At 38.4% G+C, this 22665-nt stretch overlaps 1 protein-coding gene across 1 annotated transcript in view; it reads left to right on the top strand.

Annotated features, from left to right (window-relative positions):
- Positions 1-22665, top strand: part of LOC309475945 (fibrillin-2-like) — a 66340-nt gene that overhangs the window by 20268 nt on the left and 23407 nt on the right. The window contains 26 exon segments of the mRNA XM_082138929.1: positions 1271-1396; positions 5459-5611; positions 7196-7408; positions 7497-7637; positions 10274-10393; positions 11258-11383; positions 11615-11737; positions 12739-13014; positions 13129-13182; positions 13574-13699; positions 13858-13983; positions 14060-14179; positions 14715-14852; positions 15450-15500; positions 15581-15706; positions 16172-16399; positions 17391-17516; positions 17610-17738; positions 18417-18436; positions 18438-18491; positions 18494-18569; positions 18945-19070; positions 20421-20543; positions 20620-20745; positions 21676-21801; positions 21891-22013. Coding sequence (XP_081995055.1) covers positions 1271-1396; positions 5459-5611; positions 7196-7408; positions 7497-7637; positions 10274-10393; positions 11258-11383; positions 11615-11737; positions 12739-13014; positions 13129-13182; positions 13574-13699; positions 13858-13983; positions 14060-14179; positions 14715-14852; positions 15450-15500; positions 15581-15706; positions 16172-16399; positions 17391-17516; positions 17610-17738; positions 18417-18436; positions 18438-18491; positions 18494-18569; positions 18945-19070; positions 20421-20543; positions 20620-20745; positions 21676-21801; positions 21891-22013 — 3276 coding nt within the window.

Here is a 22665-nt window from a genome sequence, read left to right as displayed (position 1 = left end):
TCAACACGCCCTGAGTAAAGTCTGGTCCCGCTTCTGGGGCTCCGCTGACGAGCGGGTTTGTTTTGCCGAGGTTTTTATGACTTCAGCAGGGCCGTTTTCAGCTGCTGTGGGACAACGTGACTCCCGCTTTCCAACACACGAACACATCAAACACGTAATCGCTCCTCATGCTCTTCCCACATCCCGCCTCAATCTCATGCGACGAACCCGACACACAACGTCCACATATAATTTTACTAAATAAATGTAATTGCACGTGTGTATAAATATAAGAATGACACGCAATACAAACCAACCAAACGCTTTAACATCTGTTGACCTTCGGTTTGAGTTAGCGCCCGTAGTCACTTTATGGACCGTGAGGAGGTCCCGAGCGATACCAATCGATTCCCACAGGAAAGAAAAACCACAAACGAGATCTTATGTAAATGAGAGTTGCTTCTAAGATGTTTCTCCTCAACAAAAAAACAACAACGCCAGAAATATCAAGTGCGTCTCCTCTTGTTTGGTTCATTCTGTTTGGTTTCTACTGGAAGACTGTGGTGTTATACTTCCCAGACTTCTGAAAGAGCCAGAGTGTGTGATAAGAACTTAAAAAGGTTCTTGCGACGGCATCGGAGAACCTTTTTAAGTTCTTATGCTGCAAGTTCTCATGTCATAGAAGAACCTTTTTGCCACATCTTATGAATTTACAAAGGCTTTTCAGTGGCATCAGAAGAATGTAAAAGTTCTTAATTCATAGGACAGCTAATTAATAATTCCTATGATGGCATTACAGAAAGTGACATCACAATAACTAAGTTCAGTAACACTTTATTTTACAGTGTCCTTGTTAGATGTATATTTACCATAGTAATAACAGTAAATTATGCATAATTACATGCAACTAACCCTCAACCAAACCCTAATCCTACCCTAACCCTATAGAAAGTACATGTAGTTGCTTAATATTACTCAGTACTTAATTACACTGGTACAATGACACCTTAAAATAAAGTGTGACCCTGTTAAAAAAAGTTGCTGCCTTTACATTTTTAAGTACAATCAACTTGAATGTTTAAGTAATTTCAACTTAAATTGCATTAAACTGACTTAAAATTAGTTGAATCTTGTGAAACTTAAAAAAAGTAAATAGATCGCTTAACTTATTTCGATGAGTTGAAGGAATGTAAAAACATATGTTGCTATAACTTATTGATCATATAATGTTTTACAGTGCGGGTCATAAAAGAACTTAGAAATGCATCACTGCTTCGTGTTTCCGTTTCAGATATCGACGAATGCACAATCATATCCGGCGTGTGTGATGGCGGAGAATGCACCAACACCGCCGGCAGCTACGTGTGCACCTGTCCGCGGGGATACATCACCAGCACAGACGGCTCCAGATGTGTCGGTGAGACTCTTTCATCCACACACACATGCACACACACACGCTTGTTCCCGTGACCTCACGCTGGGCCGCATCTGAGCCGTGCTTCATATCACCTGCCTGTGTGACTCACAGGATGAACTTGTGTACGCTTTTGTCAACCACTTCAAGCCCGTGTAAGTGTGTTTATAACACCGTACAGTAACTTCACCAGCAAACACGACCAAACTGTTGGTTTAAAAATCTAAATAAACCTGGATGAGTAATTTTTTTAGATCAACTTTTTAATTTCTGCACCCCTAGTGGCGCCAAATGAAAGTGCAATTTTTTGAGCAGCCCTATTAAAAAACTTTTGCTCAACCAATAATGTGAGTTTGAGTTTGTTCAGCAGTATTAGTTTAGTTTTATTATAGGTTTATCAATATTTTGAATCAGCTTAATTATTTTTTTTATGTTAATTATTTTATAATTGTATTCGTTTTTTTGTGTTTTTTATTGCCATTTAGGTTTAATTCATGTTTAGTTTTTTTTTATTTCGAGTTAATCATTTTAGTGCTTCAACTTCAACTTATTTTCAACTTAAACTAAGGCAACATTTTTCATTTTCATTTAAAGTTTTTCAATAAAAACTTATTGACATTTTTTTATTGCAGTTAACAGAAATGTTTTTAATAGTCTTAGGTTAGGTTAGGATTATCTGTTTGTCTAAACCATGACTTGACAATATTTTTGCCATTGCATCCGGTGCTCTTAGAAACATTTATTTTACAAATTGGTTTCCTATTACTAACATCATTAATGTATTAAAAAGTTTATAGTTTATAAGAATTTCATCATAAGAATAAAAAAAAAAGTGTTTGTTAGAAATTCATCATAAAAATTTAATTAATATAAAATGTAATTACATAAGAAAATGTTTTCTTTTAGCATCAGGCTGTAAAAAAACACGTTTAAATCCTTTTTTTTTTTTTTTTTTTTTTTAAGTGAAACCTCAGACATGTGTTGCATTAATAAGGACATATCTTGCTCAAGGACATTTCTCTGTGCAGGATATGATTGCGAATTGAAATTAATTAAAAAACCCGGGTTGTCTGACATCTGTTGGGCGAAATATATCTCATTCATGCTCATCTTACAATGATTGTTGTCCTACAAAAAGAAAAAAAGGTTTGTCAAAACTTCCATCAAAACTTTCTGGGAAACACAAGCAGAGCAAACCTCTGCATAAATGATTCTTAAGAAAAAAGTTTACAACACTATTATTGGTTTTACAAATAATTTACTTGCAAAATATATTCGGCTTGTTTCTGCCCTTAAAAATCAACTTTCTTTTCCGTCGACGTCACTGGCAAATATAAATGTAGTAATAAATGTCGCCTTTAAAAACTTGTGCAAAGGAAACCGTTTGAATCCAGACTAACTAGTCTTTCTTTAGTTTGAAACCAGACTAGTTTGTTGGTTTCTTTTGGCGAACGGGTCTCAATCGGGGATCAATCATCAGAGGACAATGGTGAAAATTCAGCCACATGGATGCTATTTCCTCCTGCTAACATTCCAGTACAGTGAGGCAAAGACATTGTTGACTCTGGCAGGGCCTTTGTCTTTTCCCTTCACTGTCCCTTTTCCCTCACACTCCCTTCTCTCTCTCTATATATATCTGTGTATATCCATCTCTTTTTATACACGCCGTCTTGAGTTTCTCACTCCGGCCAGCCCATATGTCTCTCGTAACCCCCTGATCCGACAGGTCCCCGGGTGCGAATAAAGAAACGTGAGATACCGGCCCTGGATGACGCGTTGACGTGGCCCTCATACATTCCCAGAAACCCGTCTGGATTTGCAGCAAATGTTTAGTGAACATATGGATCCCGTCATGGTGGAGAACACGGGCAATCTGGATGTTTTTCTGGATGTTGTTGACATACACAATAAAGATTGTAGTAAGAAGCCAAAAATGTTTTTGGGAGATTTTGGAACATTTGGAAATTTGGCATGAAATCAAATATGACCACATTACTATTACTCTCGTAATGAGTGTTATTAGTTACTGAAAAAAACATCTGAAAATGCATCTTTTCTTCACATTTTGGCCGTCTGTCCTCACCAAGACATCGTTTTTTGTCCTGCGAAAACTGACGCTCTTCTAAGTGGTTCAATTTTAAAACCGTTTTCGCTTTGTAGTGCGGACTGTGAAAACTGAGGTTTTCGAAAACGATGACGGATGTTTAGTCATGCGACACATTTTATACCTATAGATATTATAGTTATATCGGTATTGTTGTGCCTGCTATTGATAATGTTGTTAAAAATAATATATTACATTCATATCATATTGCATTCATGCAAAAATGACCAAAAAAATTGCAAAACATGAGGGAATTTGTGTTTTAGACCAATAATTGTATTTATTGACCAATTTATTGCATTTTACGCATGCACAGGAAGATGATTTAAGCATTTACCGATGTTTCAGTGTGGATGAGAAACCTTTGGAAAGCGCTAGCGTGGACGTCGTTTTCAAATGCATCGGTAGACGTAGCCATTGTGAGCATTTCATCAGTGCAAGTTATTCCAAAGAAGCTGCAAATGCCAACTAGCTGCTCAGACATTGTTTTAGGCCAGAAACCAACGGCGGAAAAGTTTTGTGCTATCTTTGCGTTCGCCCCCCTGGCTAGTGCTCTGTATCGCACAGAACCAGGCCGTAGGGAGTCATCTAGCCTGACGCTAATCAGCGTTAATGCACCGTCGAGCCATGTACGAACACGAGAAATCTCACGTCAGAAGGTCTGGTTCCAATTGAAGCCAGCATTCCCATCACCACGCTTGCGAAACCCCCCGGCCGGGTCGATCCCAGGGGGTTGTAGTTCTGGAGAGAGCGCCTGGAACCTCCAGACGGAGGGTTTCTTGTGTCCGACGTAATTGGCCAAGATTACTCCACATGGACTTGATTTATGGCAGAGTGCTGGCTCATTAGCCGAGTTAATCGACTTTCACCCTCCTTTTCCACATGGTTCAGAAGCACTAATGTAGCATTGTATGCAAACTAGTATATACCCGGTCTCAACCAGCCCGCTCGTTGACCTTGACTGGCTAAAGCGTCCTATCTCAACCTTGTTCCCGATCCATGCTTTTAGTCCCCCAGTGGCCTTCCCAAGCTCCCACCTCATAAATTTACTTCCTGCTAGGGGACTGTGTAAAGGGCATGCATGGGCCTGACTTCCTGTGAAGTGTGACTGTACTCTCGAGAAAAGCATTTCTGGTATTTGGAGGTTAATGCACAATTGAATAGTAGAATTTATAAACAACTTATTCTGTATATGTAACCCTGGACCACAAAACCAGTCACATGGGTCCATTTTCTGAAATTGAGGTTTATACATCATCTGAAAGCTGAATAAATAAGCTTTTCATTGATGTATGGTTTGGAATCTGAAGGTGCAAACAAATCGAAACATTGAGAAAATCTCCTTTAAAGTTCTCCATTTATGTTGGCGATTGTGCTGCATTCAGTCACAAAAATAAATGTTTTATATATTTACGGTAGGAAATTTACAAAATATCTTAATGGAACATGGTCTTTACTTAATATCCTAATGATTTTTGGCATAAAAGAAAAATAGATAATTTTGACCCATACAATGTATTTGTTGACTATTGCCACAAATATACCATGTGACTGGTTTTGTGATCCAGGGTCACATATAGTATAAAAGGTAACACTTTACAATAAGGTTTGTTAGTTAACATTGGTTAACTACATTAGTTAACATGAACTAATAATAAACTGCACGTATACAGCATTTGTTAATCTTTGTTAATGTTAATTTCAACATTTACTACTACTTTATTAAAATCTTGTTAACATAAGTTAATGCACTGTGAACTAACATGAACTAACAATGAACAACTGTACGTTACGTTAACAAAGATGAACAAATACAGTTACAAATGGATTGCTCATGGTTAGTTCATGTTAGTTAATACATTAACTAATGAACGTTATTGTAAAGTGTTACGGTATAAAATTCACATATTGTAAACAGTATGCATAGTATGCTGATCTCTCTCTCTCGCTCTCTGTCACAGATCATCGGGTCGGTACGTGTTTCTCGTCTTTGGCGAACGGCCGCTGCGCGGCTGAATTGTCCGGTCAGTACACCAAAGGACAGTGTTGCTGCGACACGGGCCGCTGCTGGGCCCTCGGACACATCCCAGAGATGTGCCCCGTCAGAGGATCTGGTGAGTAGGCTAATGCTAATCACTAGCAGTGTTTGCTAAGTCAAACGTTACTTCTACTATTGCTAATATCAGCACTTTTTAGAAGTTTTTAGTCCTTTTTAATGGCATCCCAGTTAGCTTATTTATCCCCTATTCTGTGCCGTTTGTAGTATAAATAGTGTGAAATGTGAAGATTCCACTGTTCATACTGAAAATTCCAAAAATTCTGAACATTCCAAAAAGATAAAGTGCACTTTAAATGATGCACTTAACTAACCGGAAATGGAATGTTGTGGAATGTTGGACGCCTAATGCGCTCAACTGTCACAGCTTTCCTTATAAGGCAAGAGGGAGGGGCTAACAGGCTGGTGTTGAATGACTAAATAACCTTATCAAATATATGCGTAGTGTGTAACATGTCATTTGGGACTCATGTCTGTTAGTTTTAAGGCTAGCATCTGTATGCTAGCATACCCCTAAAAGATAGTTAGAAAGTATTAAAATTAGTACATTTCCAAAAATACTGATGACATCATCCTGCATTTTGTCCAATAAAATGGTTTCTTGAATGAGGACGTCTGAATAGCGATAGCAAGTAGCGTAGTTAACGGTTGAAATGTTAGTTAGCTATTTCTAAAGTCCCAGACTTCCCTTTTTCAACAGGATGTGCATCAATACAGTTTTTATGTGGTATTTTAATGTAGTTCTGAACCGCACAAACTTTAAATGACATTATGATCCTGTCATGAGTGCTGACTCTTCTCGGACCGCATTACAACAAAAACATCATTTCAAAAGGAGGAATTTCTTCTGATGTTTGACCCTTTGAAGAATCGCTCCAGACGTGCTGTACCTCACTGCAGAATCACGATAAACACGTGTCAGGTCAGCAGAGCGATCTTCTCTCAGGATAATAAAACGCTCTCTTTCAGTCCCACGCCTTCACACCCGAGTGTTTTACGCTCTTCCCTCCTCTTTGACACCGTCATGTTTCATCCGCAGGAATGCGCGAGCCAGACGGCTGCCAAATCTGCGGCTAACACCTCGATTTTTCAACTTTTATTCAGTGTACAAGTAGAGCTCAGTCTGCGCATTACCTACTTGTTTTTCATGTTGAGTTGAGCAACATATATAAAATGTATTAGTTGGCATTCAAAGTAGGCACAATTGCAACATGATATACAATCCAACCAAAATTCAGATTCAGACACCTTCAACATTTCTCACATTATCGCAGTTTATTCGCTATTGTTTAGAAAAAGGTAATCAAGAACTCAGAGTTAAACTGTCAGAACAAATTCATCTTGATAATGTCCGATAACTTTGAGCAAAGTATAGTCAGAGGTCAAAGTGTCTGGATAATATTTGGTCCCAAATTTGACTGGTAGTCACTGTATGAAGAATTTTTGGGTATAATATGTCACAGTTTATTTTATTTAGCAAAACCTTTACTTACATAAATTAACTATAGTGTCGTAACTAAAAAAATATATACATTTATATCTGGTGTCTGAAGAATTTTTGGTTTGACTGTAAATTGCAATTTAAAAAACGATGTCTTCCTGTAATTAGCATCTTGTTACAGTGTCTATTGTTGATTTCCAGACGAATACAGGCGACTGTGCATCCAGAGGCTTCCTTTTGGCACCGGCAATGGCGGCGGCATCCACGACGGTAACGGCGGCCTGAACATTGGCGGTTACGGCAAAGGGCCGTCGCAGAACGGAAACAACGGCGGTGGCTACATTTACGGCGGCGAACACACCAATGGAAACGGACACGGAAACGGAAACGGAAATGGCCAGAAAATTCAAATCAGTGAGTTGAAGTTGCCGGATTTTTCCCAGTGAAATGACTCGCGTGTTCGAAGCTGAGAAATGAGCGGTGTGTTTTCGTTTGTGCTCAGGCCAACTGAACGAGACCACGATCGACGTGTGCAAGCATTTCACCAACCTGTGCCTGAACGGCCGCTGCATTCCCACGCCGACCAACTACCGCTGCGAATGCAACATGGGATACAGGCAGGACGTGCGCGGGGAGTGCATTGGTGAGTCTAAGGGCCCTATCTTGCACCCAGCGCAATTGACTTTGTACACCGACGCATGTATCATTCCTATTTTGCACCCGCGCACAGCGGACTTTTCCCTCCACAGACGCACGTCGGTAAACTAGGAAATTAACTTGCGCTTCCGGGGGTGGTTCAGCACAAAGAGGAGGCGTGTTCCGGCGCAAACGTTCCCTGGTGCTATTTTGCAGGTTTAGAAAACAATTCCGCCACTGACCAGGAAAAACCTCGTCTAAAGTCAGTGGCGCGTTGCGAATGTTATTCAGATGCTATTTTAAGGGCGCATGCTTGGCCATAATCAATGTAGTGTGTGCCAATGTAGTGTGTCATCTACACACAGACGCAGCAGTTCTCATTTTTAGAAAATCATACATTATTACAAGGAAAAATATGAACACATGAGGGAAATCATTGTTGTGTCAGTGAAGATGTGAAAAAATAGGCCTAGGCATAAATCTAGCTTACACATTTACCCAAATTTTTATACACCTGTTTAACCGAAGCTAATTTGGGTGTGTTTCTCCATCCCCATACAATGTCACTTCTCTGTGTGTTACGGCCCTGACGAGAACGTCGGTCTCCTCGGCTGTGAACTGCTCCTGGCGTGCGTCTGGCAAATCCGCCGTTATAATAGCAAACCGCCATGGAACAAGCGCGCCTGCTCTTAAAGGGAATGTGAGATGACGCTCTGATTGGTTTATTCACGTTACGCCCAAACCACACCTATGAGTAATGAAGCTACTTCAGACCAACCCATTTTAGATTTGCGTCGGGCGCAAGAGTCATTTATCCTGCTGGTATAATAGCAACAGCGCCCAAGACCCGCCCACAAAGTTACTTGCGTTTCAGATCGTTAAAATAGGGCCCTAAGTATCATTTGCATCTAATGCCTTGTCCACGCGGAGACGTGTTTAGCTGTATACGTACGAATTTTGTATCGTATCGGCGTTTCGTCCAGACGGATCCGGCGCTTTGGGAGCCTAAAGCCGCCTTTCCACTGCACACGACATTCGCATACGATTGTCGCATTTCGCCCCCTAGTGTCAGTCGCACGGAACTTTGAAATTGGCCGTGAAGCAACCGTTACCCTCGGCTATTCTCAATGGTAAAATCAATGATTTTAATTAATGTAATGCATGCATTAATATATCCACACTAAACAAATGACCCTCAATACATCTAAAATAAAAAAATAGTAGATTTTATAGAGCTAATCAATATAACTATTGATTTAATAATTATAAAATAATTTTTTCTTCCATAATTATTAATAACCGACATTTTACATAAATAGCATTTACATAATGACGTTAAAGTGTTAAAATATTGGTAATTATATCTTCACGCTCATAGTTTCACATCCGGTCGACCGGTCGCATTCGGTCTGGCCGCAGAAGTTCCGATATTTCAATGCATTCGAAGCTCAAATCGGATCCGAAATTACCGCATACGCATATGATCGGAGCTCCACGCAGCTCCCGTACTACTGTCCAATGGAAATGAATGACTTCCGGTCCGACGGCTGTCGTTTGTCGTGTGCAGTGGAAAGGCACTATTTTTTTAAACTGGATCCCAGTGTGGATAAATCTGAAAACGACACCCTTGCGTTTTCGTGTGTATGGCCAATCCGTATATGTGGACGATGATGGTTTCAGTGGTTTCGTGTGTACGCAGATATTTATTGAGACGACGCCGTGTTTACGCCGAGTTTTTTTTAGAACGAGGGGAAAAAAGATCGGATAGGGAAAGCTCTGGCTTCGTGTGGATGTGGCCGAAAAGTCAGGAAAAAAGTTTCCTGAACTGACAAATATAGACATGCCGTGCGTCTCAATGTCCATACTATCCAAATAAGTGTGTCCCAAAGCATAGTATGTTTAAAAGAGTAGGTCAGAAGTCCCCGGATGGTCTACTATTTCCGGTGGATTTTCAGAAGTGTGGATTCATACTCACTATAACAGATAATATTACCCACAATCCATTGCGTTTTGGAGGAGGATTCAGTTCAGAACTACAAACACGAGTAAAAAGTGTAAAAAAAAAACTACAAAACATGGCGGATATGCACGACCGATGGTGAGAGGTTTGGATAAAGTTTTGAGTGACTAATCAAAGTTTAACCTGATAGAGAAATATTTATTTAATGTTATCCGTGTTATATTTCATCTGCAATAACAATGTGGACTATTATAAAGATCCGTTTGGCCATTAACTTTTAAATGCATCATTATGCATTAATGAGGAGAGTCTCCGTATGAAAGACCCGCGACTGCAGATCAACGTGATTCTGCATTTCTCTCCGATACGGTAGGAAATGAAATGTGGAGGATTTTATCTTTGACAAGATGATTGACAGGTCAGTTTGCGTGACAGGATGCGTGTAACTAAGTGACCGAGAGCAACCATTAAAGACACCATTTATGACGTGATAGTTTGTCCCAAAGCTTGTCTACTCTTCTGCTTCTGCTATGGTCTAAAGCGTCCTCTGCTGCCATCTGTAGGTGGGTTGTAGTGGTTGGAAAACATCAGGCTTGACTGCCAGAATTTCAACTAATTTCAACTTCAACTATAATTGATTAATAGTGCTTATAGGTTCTCATACATCTGCCTTCTACCCTCAGACGTGGACGAGTGCAACAGTAACCCGTGTGTGAACGGAGACTGCGTCAACACGCAAGGATCGTATCACTGCAAATGTCACGAGGGATACCAGGGAACGCCCACCAAACAGGCCTGCATTGGTTTGTTGCTTGTTATTCTGGTCTAAAACCTATTTTATGCCAAAAACTCGTTTAATGCCAAACATTTTTACATTTAAAAGGTTTGAAAACCCCCCCAAAAAATAGCTAAAAAACAGCCTTAATTATATATTTTTTTTTATTTCATTATTTAGTTTCATGCTTCGTGCCTAGATTGTTATCATTTTTTTTTCTTATAAATATTTTAAGCATTTTTTTTTTACTCAAACTATAACTAACAATTATACTTATAACACTTTTTTTTTAAAATACTACATAGACAGTAAATACATATTTTTATTTCAGAAAAATTTGAATTTTAGATATTTTTTTAATTCTGTAAGGCAAGATGGCTATTACTTATTTTAGTATTATTTATATGATTTAGTATTATACTATTATAGTATTTATTAATATTTTAAATAACTTAAATTTTTATATTTTTAGTTTTTAATTTAATTTTAGTTTAAGTTTCAGTAATTTTGTTGTGCTTTTGTTATTTAGTTTTTTTTTAATTAAATTATGATATTTATTATTTATTATTGATATTGTATTTAATTTCAACTTTATTTTAGTTATCAAATATAATTTTTAATAGTTTTAATGTTATTTGCAACACTTGAATTTTTTTTTTAAACATTCGACATTTTTAAAGTTATCTTGCGTTACACACTAAACAGACAAAAAAATGACCAAATAATGTGACTATGACAGTTTAATGTGAATAATCCATTTTCAATGAATTTTCATGGTTATTTCAAAGTCAGTCATAATTTTTTTTTCAACTTTAAATGGCCACAATTTCAACTTTACACGGCCTAGCGCCCTCTGGTGGACACTGTTACTAATACATTCCTGTTGCTTCAGACATTGACGAGTGTATCGTGAACGGTGTTATGTGCCGAAACGGACGCTGTGTGAACACCGATGGAAGTTTCCAGTGCATCTGTAACGCTGGCTTTGAAATCAGCCCTGATGGGAAGAACTGTGTTGGTAAGTGCTTAAACTGCCACTTTAACATACTCTGGTTGTGCAATCTGAATAGCCTTATATATATATATATATATATATATATTTATTTATTTATTTATATATACACCACAGGTTGGTGGAGGGTGTTAAAAGGTCAACATAATAGTTTTTCATTAATGACTTTGACAAATAAACACGACTCAATATCCACCATTTGTTTTTATAGTCTAATGGTGTTTTCTTGTCCTCCAGACCATGATGAATGTGCCACCACCAACATGTGCCTCAACGGCATGTGCATCAACGAAGACGGAAGCTTCAAGTGCATCTGCAAACCTGGTTTTGCGTTGGCACCCAATGGACGCTACTGCACCGGTGAGCATGTGTGGGAGTTACTTTGACGGATTATTAAACCCCAGAAATGGTTTACTCACCCTCATGTCTGTCAATCGCCAAAAAATGACCAAAAAACAACTAAATAAAAGTGCCAAGAAAATAGTTTAGTAACTTGTGTGGCATATTCCGAGTCTATATGCTATATTCCGAGTCCTCTGAAGTCATATGATAGTTTTGTAAAATCGCTAAAATAAAATTTTGTGTGAGAAACAGATGGTAAATAGTTAAAATCTGACGTAATTTGTCATAAAATCTTACGTCACACGTCTTTGGTCTGGTAACCATTTTTCAATGAAGTCTTTAATGACCAAAATTTAAGTCGTTATTCTTTGAAAATTGTTCCCTCAGTGCAACTATTCAATCGCTACATTTCAAGTCTCCTGAAGTCGTACGTTAGTTTTGTGCAAGAAATCGCTAAAATCTCATTTGCATGTGCAAGTTTGACGTCAAATCTTACGTAACGCTTCTTGCGACGTCTTCGGTTCAAATGGTGACCATTTGTCAATGAAGTCTTTAATGATCAAACTTTAAGTCGTTATTTTCAAAAAAAAAATCTCTCATACGATAGTTTTATGTGAGAAACAGATGGCAAATTGCTAAAATCTAATTTGTGCATTTTTTGCAAGTTTGACATCAAATCTGATGTGATGCATCTTTGGTTCTCACATCTGGTGACTATTTGTCAAAGAAGTCTTTAATGACCAAAATTTAAGTTGTTATTCTCTGAAAAAAAAAACAAATCTAATTTGCGTTCACATATATATGCACATCAGTGGTGCATGTTCGTCAATTGGCGACAAGTCTTAAGACACAAGAACCAATGACATTTGTTGTCATTGATGTCAAACCTAATGCCTCAAGACATATGAGGCTAGTTTTCATGTCAAGTCAGATGTCGTTTGTGCTCATCTCATGACCGTTTGTTATTGACGTGTTGTTTGCTAACGTTCTACGCCATTTCCTCCGTTTCACCCTGACAGACATTGATGAATGCCAGACCTCGGGCATCTGTATGAACGGCCGCTGCATGAACACCGAGGGCTCTTTCCGCTGTGAGTGCCCGCCAGGCTTGGCCATCGGCGTGGACGGGCGTGTCTGCATAGATACCCACATGCGCACCACATGTTACGGCGCAATAAAGATGGGCACGTGTTCGCGCCCGTTCCCCGGGGCGGTGACGAAGTCTGAATGCTGTTGCGCCAACCCAGAACACGGCTTCGGAGAACCCTGCCAACCCTGCCCGGCGTTCAACTCAGGTAGACTGCAGGGATACACCTTCCAGTCCAGAACGATATTTTAATATTAACGAAACATACGTTAGCTTTGACTTGTGTGCTAACAGGTAGCTAACGTGTTTTGTTTGTCCTCAGCCGAGTTTCAGGCGGTGTGCAGCAGTGGACCTGGAATCACAGCAGATGGACGAGGTAAGTCTGTCTTCGCTACTATGCTAGTACGTTTGCCAATGCTAACAGACTGTATTAGATTTCTTTGCGAATGCTAAATGCTAATGAACTGTAATCACAGTAATTAGATTTCTTTGCGAAAGCTAAATGCTAACGAACTGTATTAGATTTATTTGCGAATGCTATACGCTAACGGCTGTATTTGACTTCTTTGCGAAAGCTAAATGCTAACGAACTGTATTAGATTTATTTGCGAATGCTATACGCTAACGGGCTGTATTTGACTTCTTTGCGAATGCTAAATGCTAACGGACTGTATTAGATTTCTTTGCAAATGCTAAATGCTAACGAACTGTATTTGACTTCTTTGCGAATGCTAAATGCTAACAAACTGTATTCGATTTCTTCGTAGACATCAATGAATGTGCTTTGGATCCAGACATCTGTCAAAACGGTATCTGCGAGAACTTGCGCGGGAGCTACCGTTGCATCTGTAACATCGGCTACGAGTCTGACACTAGCGGAAAGAATTGCGTGGGTGAGTTGCGTTACTTTTTTTTTAATTACGCAAGACGTAGCTTCTACTACTGTTTTGTTTTATGTACAAAATACATTTTGAACAACATTTGAACAACATGCTCAACACCTAGCAAAAGTAGTTTGATTAATTTCGTGAATTTTTTGCGCATATTTCAGACATTAACGAGTGTTTGGTGAATCGGTTGTTGTGCGACAACGGCATGTGTAGAAACACGCCCGGAAGTTACACTTGCTCTTGCCCCAAAGGATTCTCCTTCAAAGCCGATTCTGAGACATGCGAAGGTAACTCCGACTCCAAAACAAAAAAATCGTATCTTTTTTCATAAATTTATATCATAATGTCATACATTTCGCTCAGACATCAACGAGTGCGACTCCAACCCCTGCATCAACGGCGTGTGCCGCAACATAGCCGGTTCCTTCAATTGTGAATGTTCCCACGGCAGCAAGCTGGACTCCACCAACACCATCTGCGTAGGTAAGTACGAACATTCGTTTTAGGCTAGCACATATGCTAACAACGCGGTTTTATGCTAGCAGAAATGTGTCCACAGCGAGTTTTGATTGGTTAATCACTTATGGATAGTTTAGTGGCTATAAAATGTTTTAAAAAATTGCACAGAAGATGCTAAACAAGCAACCAACCACTTCTTTTTATAAATTTTTTTTATTGTGCGACATTAGCATATGTCAATGTTGTTTATTTCCATTTTAAAGGTAACTGGATAACAGTCTGCTACTTTTATCCATTTCTAGCCAGGCGGTTTTCATTCTTTGTCTGAAACTGAACATCGTTTGATTGAAATTAATGGAGTATGAAGGCAATAGGTCACGCGCTTGTGCTTTCAGGATGAATGCCCACTGTGATCTCATCCCGCTAGATATCCAAGTTGGTTTTTATATATCTGCAGAAATGCATCGATTCTCCACAGGGGAGTCGCTTCAAATGTCACAACGTCCATTTGTCATTGTCACACTTTCTTGGTTCTCTTGCACGTATTTGCCTCATGCAGACAGCATGAAAGGAACCTGCTGGCTGAACATCCAGGACGGCCGCTGTGAGGTGAATATAAACGGGGCCACGCTGAAGTCCGAGTGCTGCTCTACGCTGGGGGCGGCCTGGGGAAGCCCATGTGAACGCTGTGAAATTGGTTAGTTCATATGCAAAAACAACCAAAACATGATATATTACACAATTGAAGAAAATAAAAATATAATTATATAATTATCATTTTATATATATATATATATATATATATATATATATATATATATAAATGTTTGAAATTTTTTTATATATAACTTTTGCTTATATACATACAATTGTATTTGTATTTTTTATTATAATTTATATATATTTTTTATCACTTACAAAAAAATATAATATTTAATATATAACCTGCTTATATATAATCTTATTTTCATTTTTTATTATAAGTTATATTAGAATACATAAACTTTTTTTAACATTTGATATATGACTTTTGCTTATATATATATAATTTTATGTGTATTTTTATTATAATTTATAACAAATTTTTATCATTTAAAAAAAATTTAAATACATGTATTTTTGAAAATTATTTGACACATAACTTTAGCATATATATACATATGCTGTTTATACATTTCGCTGTGATTTTGTCTCCGAAGTATCATTATCTTAAAAACACGCTCACATACACATAGTAAACCGTATTGACGAGTGTTTGTTTTTATTAAACATGTTTTTGACCTTATGTCTACAGATCCTGCCTGTTCGAAAGGTTTCGCTCGCATGAAAGGTCTTGTGTGTGAAGGTACGTGCTACCCACAATCCCTTGCTGCATTCACCTGGTGCGCTGCATGACGATGCATAACTTCTCTGCTCCATCTTCAGATATTAACGAGTGTGAGGTGTTCCCCGGCGTGTGCACAAACGGCCGGTGTGTGAACACCCAGGGCTCGTTCCGGTGCGAGTGTCCCGAGGGTCTCACGCTGGACGGAGCCGGACGAACATGTGTTGGTCTGTGAACTGAACATTTATATATTCAATATTTCATCTGACTTATTTACAAAAGTATAAAAATCATCATCACTTTAGCCGGGTGCACACTGTGCGATTTATTAAAGTTTTACATCATCAATCAATGACGTGTTTAGTGATATGAGCTGCATTACAACGCGGGATTGAAATGGCGGCTACAAAGAAATCTTTAACGTTCATTTTGGTCATGGCTTCTCTTGAATTTTATCTGAGGTCAAATTCGATCGTAACGGTCATTAATCGGCTGACGGTGAACATGTCAAACTAACGATCAAAGACTTCAGATTTTAGCCTATAGGATCAGAGGAATCTTTTAGGATTTGCATAAATTTATCTCAGACGGCCAAAATGTACAGTGTGAACCTGGCTTTACTAAATCAAACTTTCCCTAACGGAGGTCTTGATCCAAAGCAGTGATGTAAACTGGTTGTGTGTGTCCCGCAGACATCCGAAGCGAGCAGTGTTACATGAAATGGGACGAGGACGAGTGCGTGGAGCCGTTACCGGGCCGTTACCGGGCGGATATGTGCTGTTGTACGGTGGGAGCGGCGTGGGGCGTCGACTGTGAGGCGTGTCCCAAACCAAACACTCCCGAATATAAAAGCATCTGCCCTCGTGGACCCGGGATCGCCAACCGAGGAGACATCCTGACTGGGAGACCCTTCTATAAAGGTCATTTATTCATAGAGATTTATCTAAGTATATAGAAATATTGACCGATGTGATAACGATAACTGTTTTGGATATTGCCGATATTATACATCAACATTTGAAAACATTGTTTTCAGACGATCATTTTAAAAACACAAGATTATGATTATTTTCAGACAAGACCAAACTATCCCTAAAATAAGTATTTTATATAAAAATATTTTCTTGTTTTATTTTTTTCAACTGAACCAATGAACCAAGAAGTTTGGGAACATCGGGAATAACACTTATTTATCCTTCTTTATTGCATATTCTTTTATGCATTATCTATATTTGGGCTTTACAACTTTAATATATATATATATATATTACCTAAAATTTAAAAATGTTTCTTAAAAAAAAAAAAAAGTATATTAAAATTATATAAAAATGTACTTAGATGTACTTATATATTTAGATATAGATTTAGATGTAGATTTTTTTTGGTTACCAACAGCATAATACATAATTTTATTAAAGATTAATATGTCTTTAAATCAAAACTTTTACACTTTATTAAAACTAGCTCAATTATTAAAACTTCACTTATAATTAAATAACATTAGTCTTATTAGTTTATTTTATTAGTTAAGTTATACCCAAAGTTACAGTTTATAAGTTAACAGAAATAGTATTTAAAAGAAATTATTATATTACTACACAGTATTTAAATATATAATTACACCTTAAAATAAAGTTTAACCAAATTATTTACCTTTATCTGCACACCAATTTTACAGATTTTTCTGCAGTTTTGTCAAAATATCACTTTTACAATCACACTGACATACACAAATCAGACAGTATAATTTAAGATTACTCATATTTGTGAGTGTGTGATAATGATGTCATACTCAAAGACTTCAGATATAGGAAGACGCTGCACTCGTGTGACACAGAGGCTGTACTTGCGCGACTGAAACTGAGCGTTTGAAAGATGGGACTTTGTCTTAAAGCCTGTTTTCTCCTGTAGATGTGAACGAATGTAAGGTGTTCAAAGGCCTGTGCACTCACGGGACGTGCCGAAACACCATCGGGAGCTTCAAGTGTCGCTGTGACAGTGGTTTCGCCCTCACCATGGAGGAGAGGAACTGCACAGGTCCACATCTCACACACACACACACACACACACACACACACACACTCCATGTGTTTCTGTGCATGGCTCACGCGGTTCCCCTTCATCCGGCAGATATCGACGAGTGCACCATCTCTCCTGACCTGTGTGGACACGGCGTCTGTGTCAACACTCCGGGCAGCTTCGAGTGCGAGTGTGCCGACGGCTACGAGTCCGGCTTCATGATGATGAAGAACTGCATGGGTGAGACACCAGAGGCCTTTATACAGTCACAGTGTCTCTCGCTCTCTTTACTGTGACTACAAGTGAATCAGGGAATATGGTATTTCATTGGTAATAAGAATTGTTATTGTTTATTTGTTTTGTTTTTTTGGTTTGATTTCTTAGTGTCTGTAAATTAAATTGTTTTAAAAGTAAAAAAAAGTCCTTCAGGAAAGACCTTCTTTTGATAGGCTTATTTAGTTACAACTGGGTTTAGACAGTGACAACTTTATGTTTGCTATTTTGACTAAGCCCACCTCTCTCTCTCTCTCATCTCCCTCTCTCTCTCTCTATCTCTCCCCTCTCTCTCTCTCTCTCTCTCTCGCTCTCTCTGTCTCTCTCTCTCTCTCTCCCTCTCTCTCTCTCTCTCTCTGTCTCTCTCTCTCTCTCTCCCCCCTCTCTCTCTCTCCTCTCTCTCTCTCTCTCTCTCTCTCTCTCTCTCCTCTCTCTCTCTCCCCTCTCTCTCTCTTTCTCTCTCTCTCCCTCTCTCTCTCCTCTCTCCTCTCTCTCTCTCTCTCTCTCCTCTCTCTCTCTCCCCTCTCTCTCTCTTTCTCTCTCTCTCTCTCCTCTCTCTCTCTCTCTCTCTCTCTCTCTCTCTCTCTCTCTCTCTGTCTCTCTCTCTCTCTCTCTCTCTCTCTGTCTCTGTCTCTCCTCCCTCAGACGTGGACGAGTGTGAGCGGGGACCCTCTGCTGTGTCGTGGAGGCGAGTGTCTGAACACTGAGGGCAGTTATGAGTGCTGAACACTGAGGGCAGTTATGAGTGTGACTGTCCTCCAGGACACCAGCTGAGCACTGAAGCATCTGCCTGTGAAGGTACACAAGCTACAAACACACACACATTTACTCAATATGTGTGTGAGTGAGTGAGTGAGTGAGTGAGTGAGTGAGTGAGTGAGTATGTGTGTGAATACATTCTGTTTATCAACTAAAAAACCTATTTATATCATTTCACTTTAATATTACTTTATCCAGTAATTTTTTTTTCCATTTATTAATATTTCATATTTTTACCAATTCATATTTAATTAAAAAACTAATCTTTTATTTTCTTAGTTTTGTTAGTAGTTTATTTAAATAGATTTTTTTTTAAATTATAGTATTAAAATAAAATATTAAAATAAATTATTATTGTTATTAATATATTATAAATCAAACCTTTTTTCTCTACTTTATTATAATTGTTTTCAGATGTGAATGAGTGTCAGCTGAGCGATACCCTGTGTAAGAACGGTCAGTGTGTGAACATGGTGGGAACCTACCAGTGCTCCTGCAACACGGGATACCAGGTGACGCCCGACAGACAGGGCTGTGTGGGTGAGCAAACATCCTCAAACATCTGCAAACATTCCCAAAACATCTGCAAACATTCCCAAACATCTGCAAACATTCCAAAATATTCCCAAACATCTGCAAACATTCCAAAATATTACCAAACATCCCCCAAAACATCTGCAAACATTCCCAAACATCTGCAAACATTCCCAAATATTCCCAAACATCTGCAAACATTCCCAAACATCCCCAAAACATCCGCAAACATTCCCAAATATTCCCAAACATCTGTTTACATTCCCAAAGATCCTCAAACATCTGTAAACATCCGCAAACATTCCCAAACATCCCCCAAAACATCCGCAAACATTCCCAAACATCTGCAAACATCCGCAAACTTCCCCAAACATCTGCAAACATCCACAAACATCTGCAAACATTCCCAAATATCCGCAAACATTCCCAAACATCTGCAAACTTCCCACAACATCTGCAAACATCCACAAACATCTGCAAACATTCCCAAACATCTGCAAACATTCCCAAACATCCGCAAACATCCTCAAACATTCCCATACATCTGCAAACATTCCCATTCATCTGCAAACATTCCCAACATCTGCAAACATTCCCAAACATCCTCAAATATTCCCAAACATCCGCAAACATTCCCAAACATCTGCAAACATTCCCAAACATCTGCAAACATTCCAAAACATCCTCAAATATTCCCAAACATCTGCAAACATTCCCAAACATCCACAAAACATCTGCAAACATCCTCAAACATTCCAAAACATCTGCAAACATTCCAAAACATCTGCAAACATCCTCAGACAACTTCAAACATTCCCAAACATCCCTGAACATCCCTAACATCTGCAAACATCCTCAAACATTCCCAAACATCCCCAAATATTCCCAAACATCATCAAACATTCCCAAACATCTACAAACATCCCCAAACATCTACAAACATCTTCAAACATTCCCAAACATCTGCAAAACATTTTAAAACATCCCCAAACATTCCCAAAACATTTCCAAACATCCACTAACATTCCCAAATTTCCCCAAAACATTCCCAAACATCCAGCAACATCTGCAAACATCCCCAAACCTTCCCAAACATCCGGAAATATCCCAAAACATCCTCAAACATCCGCAAACTTCTGAACTTTTGTAATTGTAATTTACTTTGAATTAAAAAACAAATAAGTATTCAACTTTATATTATTTCATTTTAATGCTTAGTAATCTTGCTTTGTTCGCTAATTTTTGTATTAATTATATTATTTGTTTGTTTGTGTGATTTACTGTTATGAAACAAGAATAAGTAATCATGCTGCCTTCTGTAAGGAGACTCACTAACGAAAGTGTGTTTTGTGACAGATATCGACGAGTGCACCATCATGAACGGCGGCTGCGACACACACTGCACGAACTCAGAGGGAAGTTACGAATGCAGCTGCAGCGAAGGTTACGCGCTCATGCCCGACCTCAGGACCTGCGCCGGTGAGACACACACACACACACACACACACACACACACGGGACGTCCTCTCAGACTGACCCTCGGCTCTTTCCGTAGACATCGACGAGTGCGAAGACTCTCCCGACATCTGCGACGGCGGCCAGTGTACGAACATCCCCGGAGAATATCGCTGCCTCTGCTACGACGGGTTCATGGCCTCCATGGACATGAGGACCTGCATCGGTGAGACACACAGCATCAGTGTATATGTGTGTGTGTGAGGACGAGACACGCAATGTACACACACGTTTGTGTAGACCTTTAAATGATATAAAAATATTAAAGTAATTTAATATATTTATAGTGTGTAACTTCAGTTCATACGTGTGTGAAGACAAGAGACTAAACTTATATATACGTTTGATTATATATCACTTTTAAATTATTAAAAAAGTAATTTATTTTAAATAATTTGAATTTGTTTGTTAGTGTAGTTTAGATTTAATTAAATAATAAAAAATATTACAAGTAACAATTTACTTTTAAGTAAATCATTTCACATAATTTCATTTTGATTTGTTTTATGATTTTTTCAAATTATTTAATTTGTTTGTTTGAGTAATTTACATTTAATTAAAATGTACATTCTTTTATTGATTTTATTTTATTTATGCGTTTATGTATTTATTAAATTTTTTATTATTTAATTTGTGTTTTTTTGTGTAATTTACTTTCAATTAAAAGTTGCATAATTTATTACATTTATTTATAAATGAATTGTTAATGAATGATTTAATTGGATCAATTTGTTTATTTTAAGTACTTATTTACTTTTAATAAAATAATTTGGGTATTACTTCATTTTAATGTGTAGTAACCTTGATTTGTTTTTTGTATTATTATTTAATTTGATTAATTTACTTTTAAACATCTTGATTTATTATTTAAAAATATATATAATAATTACATTTTATGAAATAATTTATATTGTTAAGTCATCTTGATATATATATATATATATATATATATATATATATATATATATATTTTTTTTTTTATGAATATTTTATTTCATCCATTTTTTTGTTATTTATGTGTAACATATTTTTATTCTAGTATTTACTAATGATATTGTGCTGTTTGTTGGTATCATTTCCTGATGTTATGGTCCAGATGTCAATGAGTGCGACCTGAACCCCAACATCTGTCTCCACGGCGACTGTGAGAACACTAAAGGATCCTTCATCTGCCACTGTCAGCTGGGATACTTCGTCAAGAAAGGCTCCACCGGATGCACAGGTACGAGAGTCCAGACCCTCAAACCAGCTTAAGTCAGGCTGGTTTTTGGAACATGCTTGCTGGTACGAAGTGATTTTTTTCTTCTCCAGATATCGATGAATGTGAGATCGGCGCTCATAACTGCGACATGCACGCGGCGTGCGTCAACGTTCCTGGGAGCTTCAAGTGCCGCTGTCGCGACGGCTGGGAAGGAGACGGGATCAAATGCATCGGTGAGTGTCAAACGATCATCAGGGTCACGTTCCTCTCTGAACCAAGCGTGCCGCACAAGTCCTGAAAAGTGAAGCCAAAGCGTCTCGATCGCCCCCCTGGTGGCTGGTCCCAGTATAGCTCATAAACCCCGACTCCCCATCAAGATTAATGGGACACGAGCGAAACTAAACAATCAAATTACACCTCAAATAAATTTTTTCCGAAGATGTTTTCGATAATTTTAGGTAGTTTTGATCACGCTGATGTAAGTTTAAGTGTTCGTTTTTTTAAATAAGTTTGTTCTTAGTTAGTTATTTGATTAACGGGAATGTGACGTCATGATTGACAGCTGTGATTGACAGCTTCTCTAAATGAAGTCACTGAAGCACCAATGGACTTTTGGGGGATTTTCTTTAATTTCTACATGTCCATAACTACATTGTCAGCAGCCATGTCACCCTGTAGCCCAAGACTGGTTGCCCACTGAAGCTAAGCAGGGCTGAGCCTGGTTAGTACCTGGATGGGAGACCTCCTGAGAAAACCAGGTTGCTGCTGGAAGAGGTGTTAGTGAGGCCAGCAGGGGGCGCTCACCCTGTGGTCTGTGTGGGTCCTAACGCCCCAGTATAGTGATGGGGACACTATACTGTCAAAGAGCACCGTCCTTCGGATGAG

This window comes from Leuciscus leuciscus (genome assembly GCF_965113295.1).
Source record: "Leuciscus leuciscus genome assembly, chromosome: 15".
Taxonomy (NCBI): Eukaryota; Metazoa; Chordata; class Actinopteri; order Cypriniformes; family Leuciscidae; genus Leuciscus; species Leuciscus leuciscus.
Note: the sequence above shows the minus strand (reverse complement) of the source record. Positions and strands in the feature narration are given on the sequence as shown.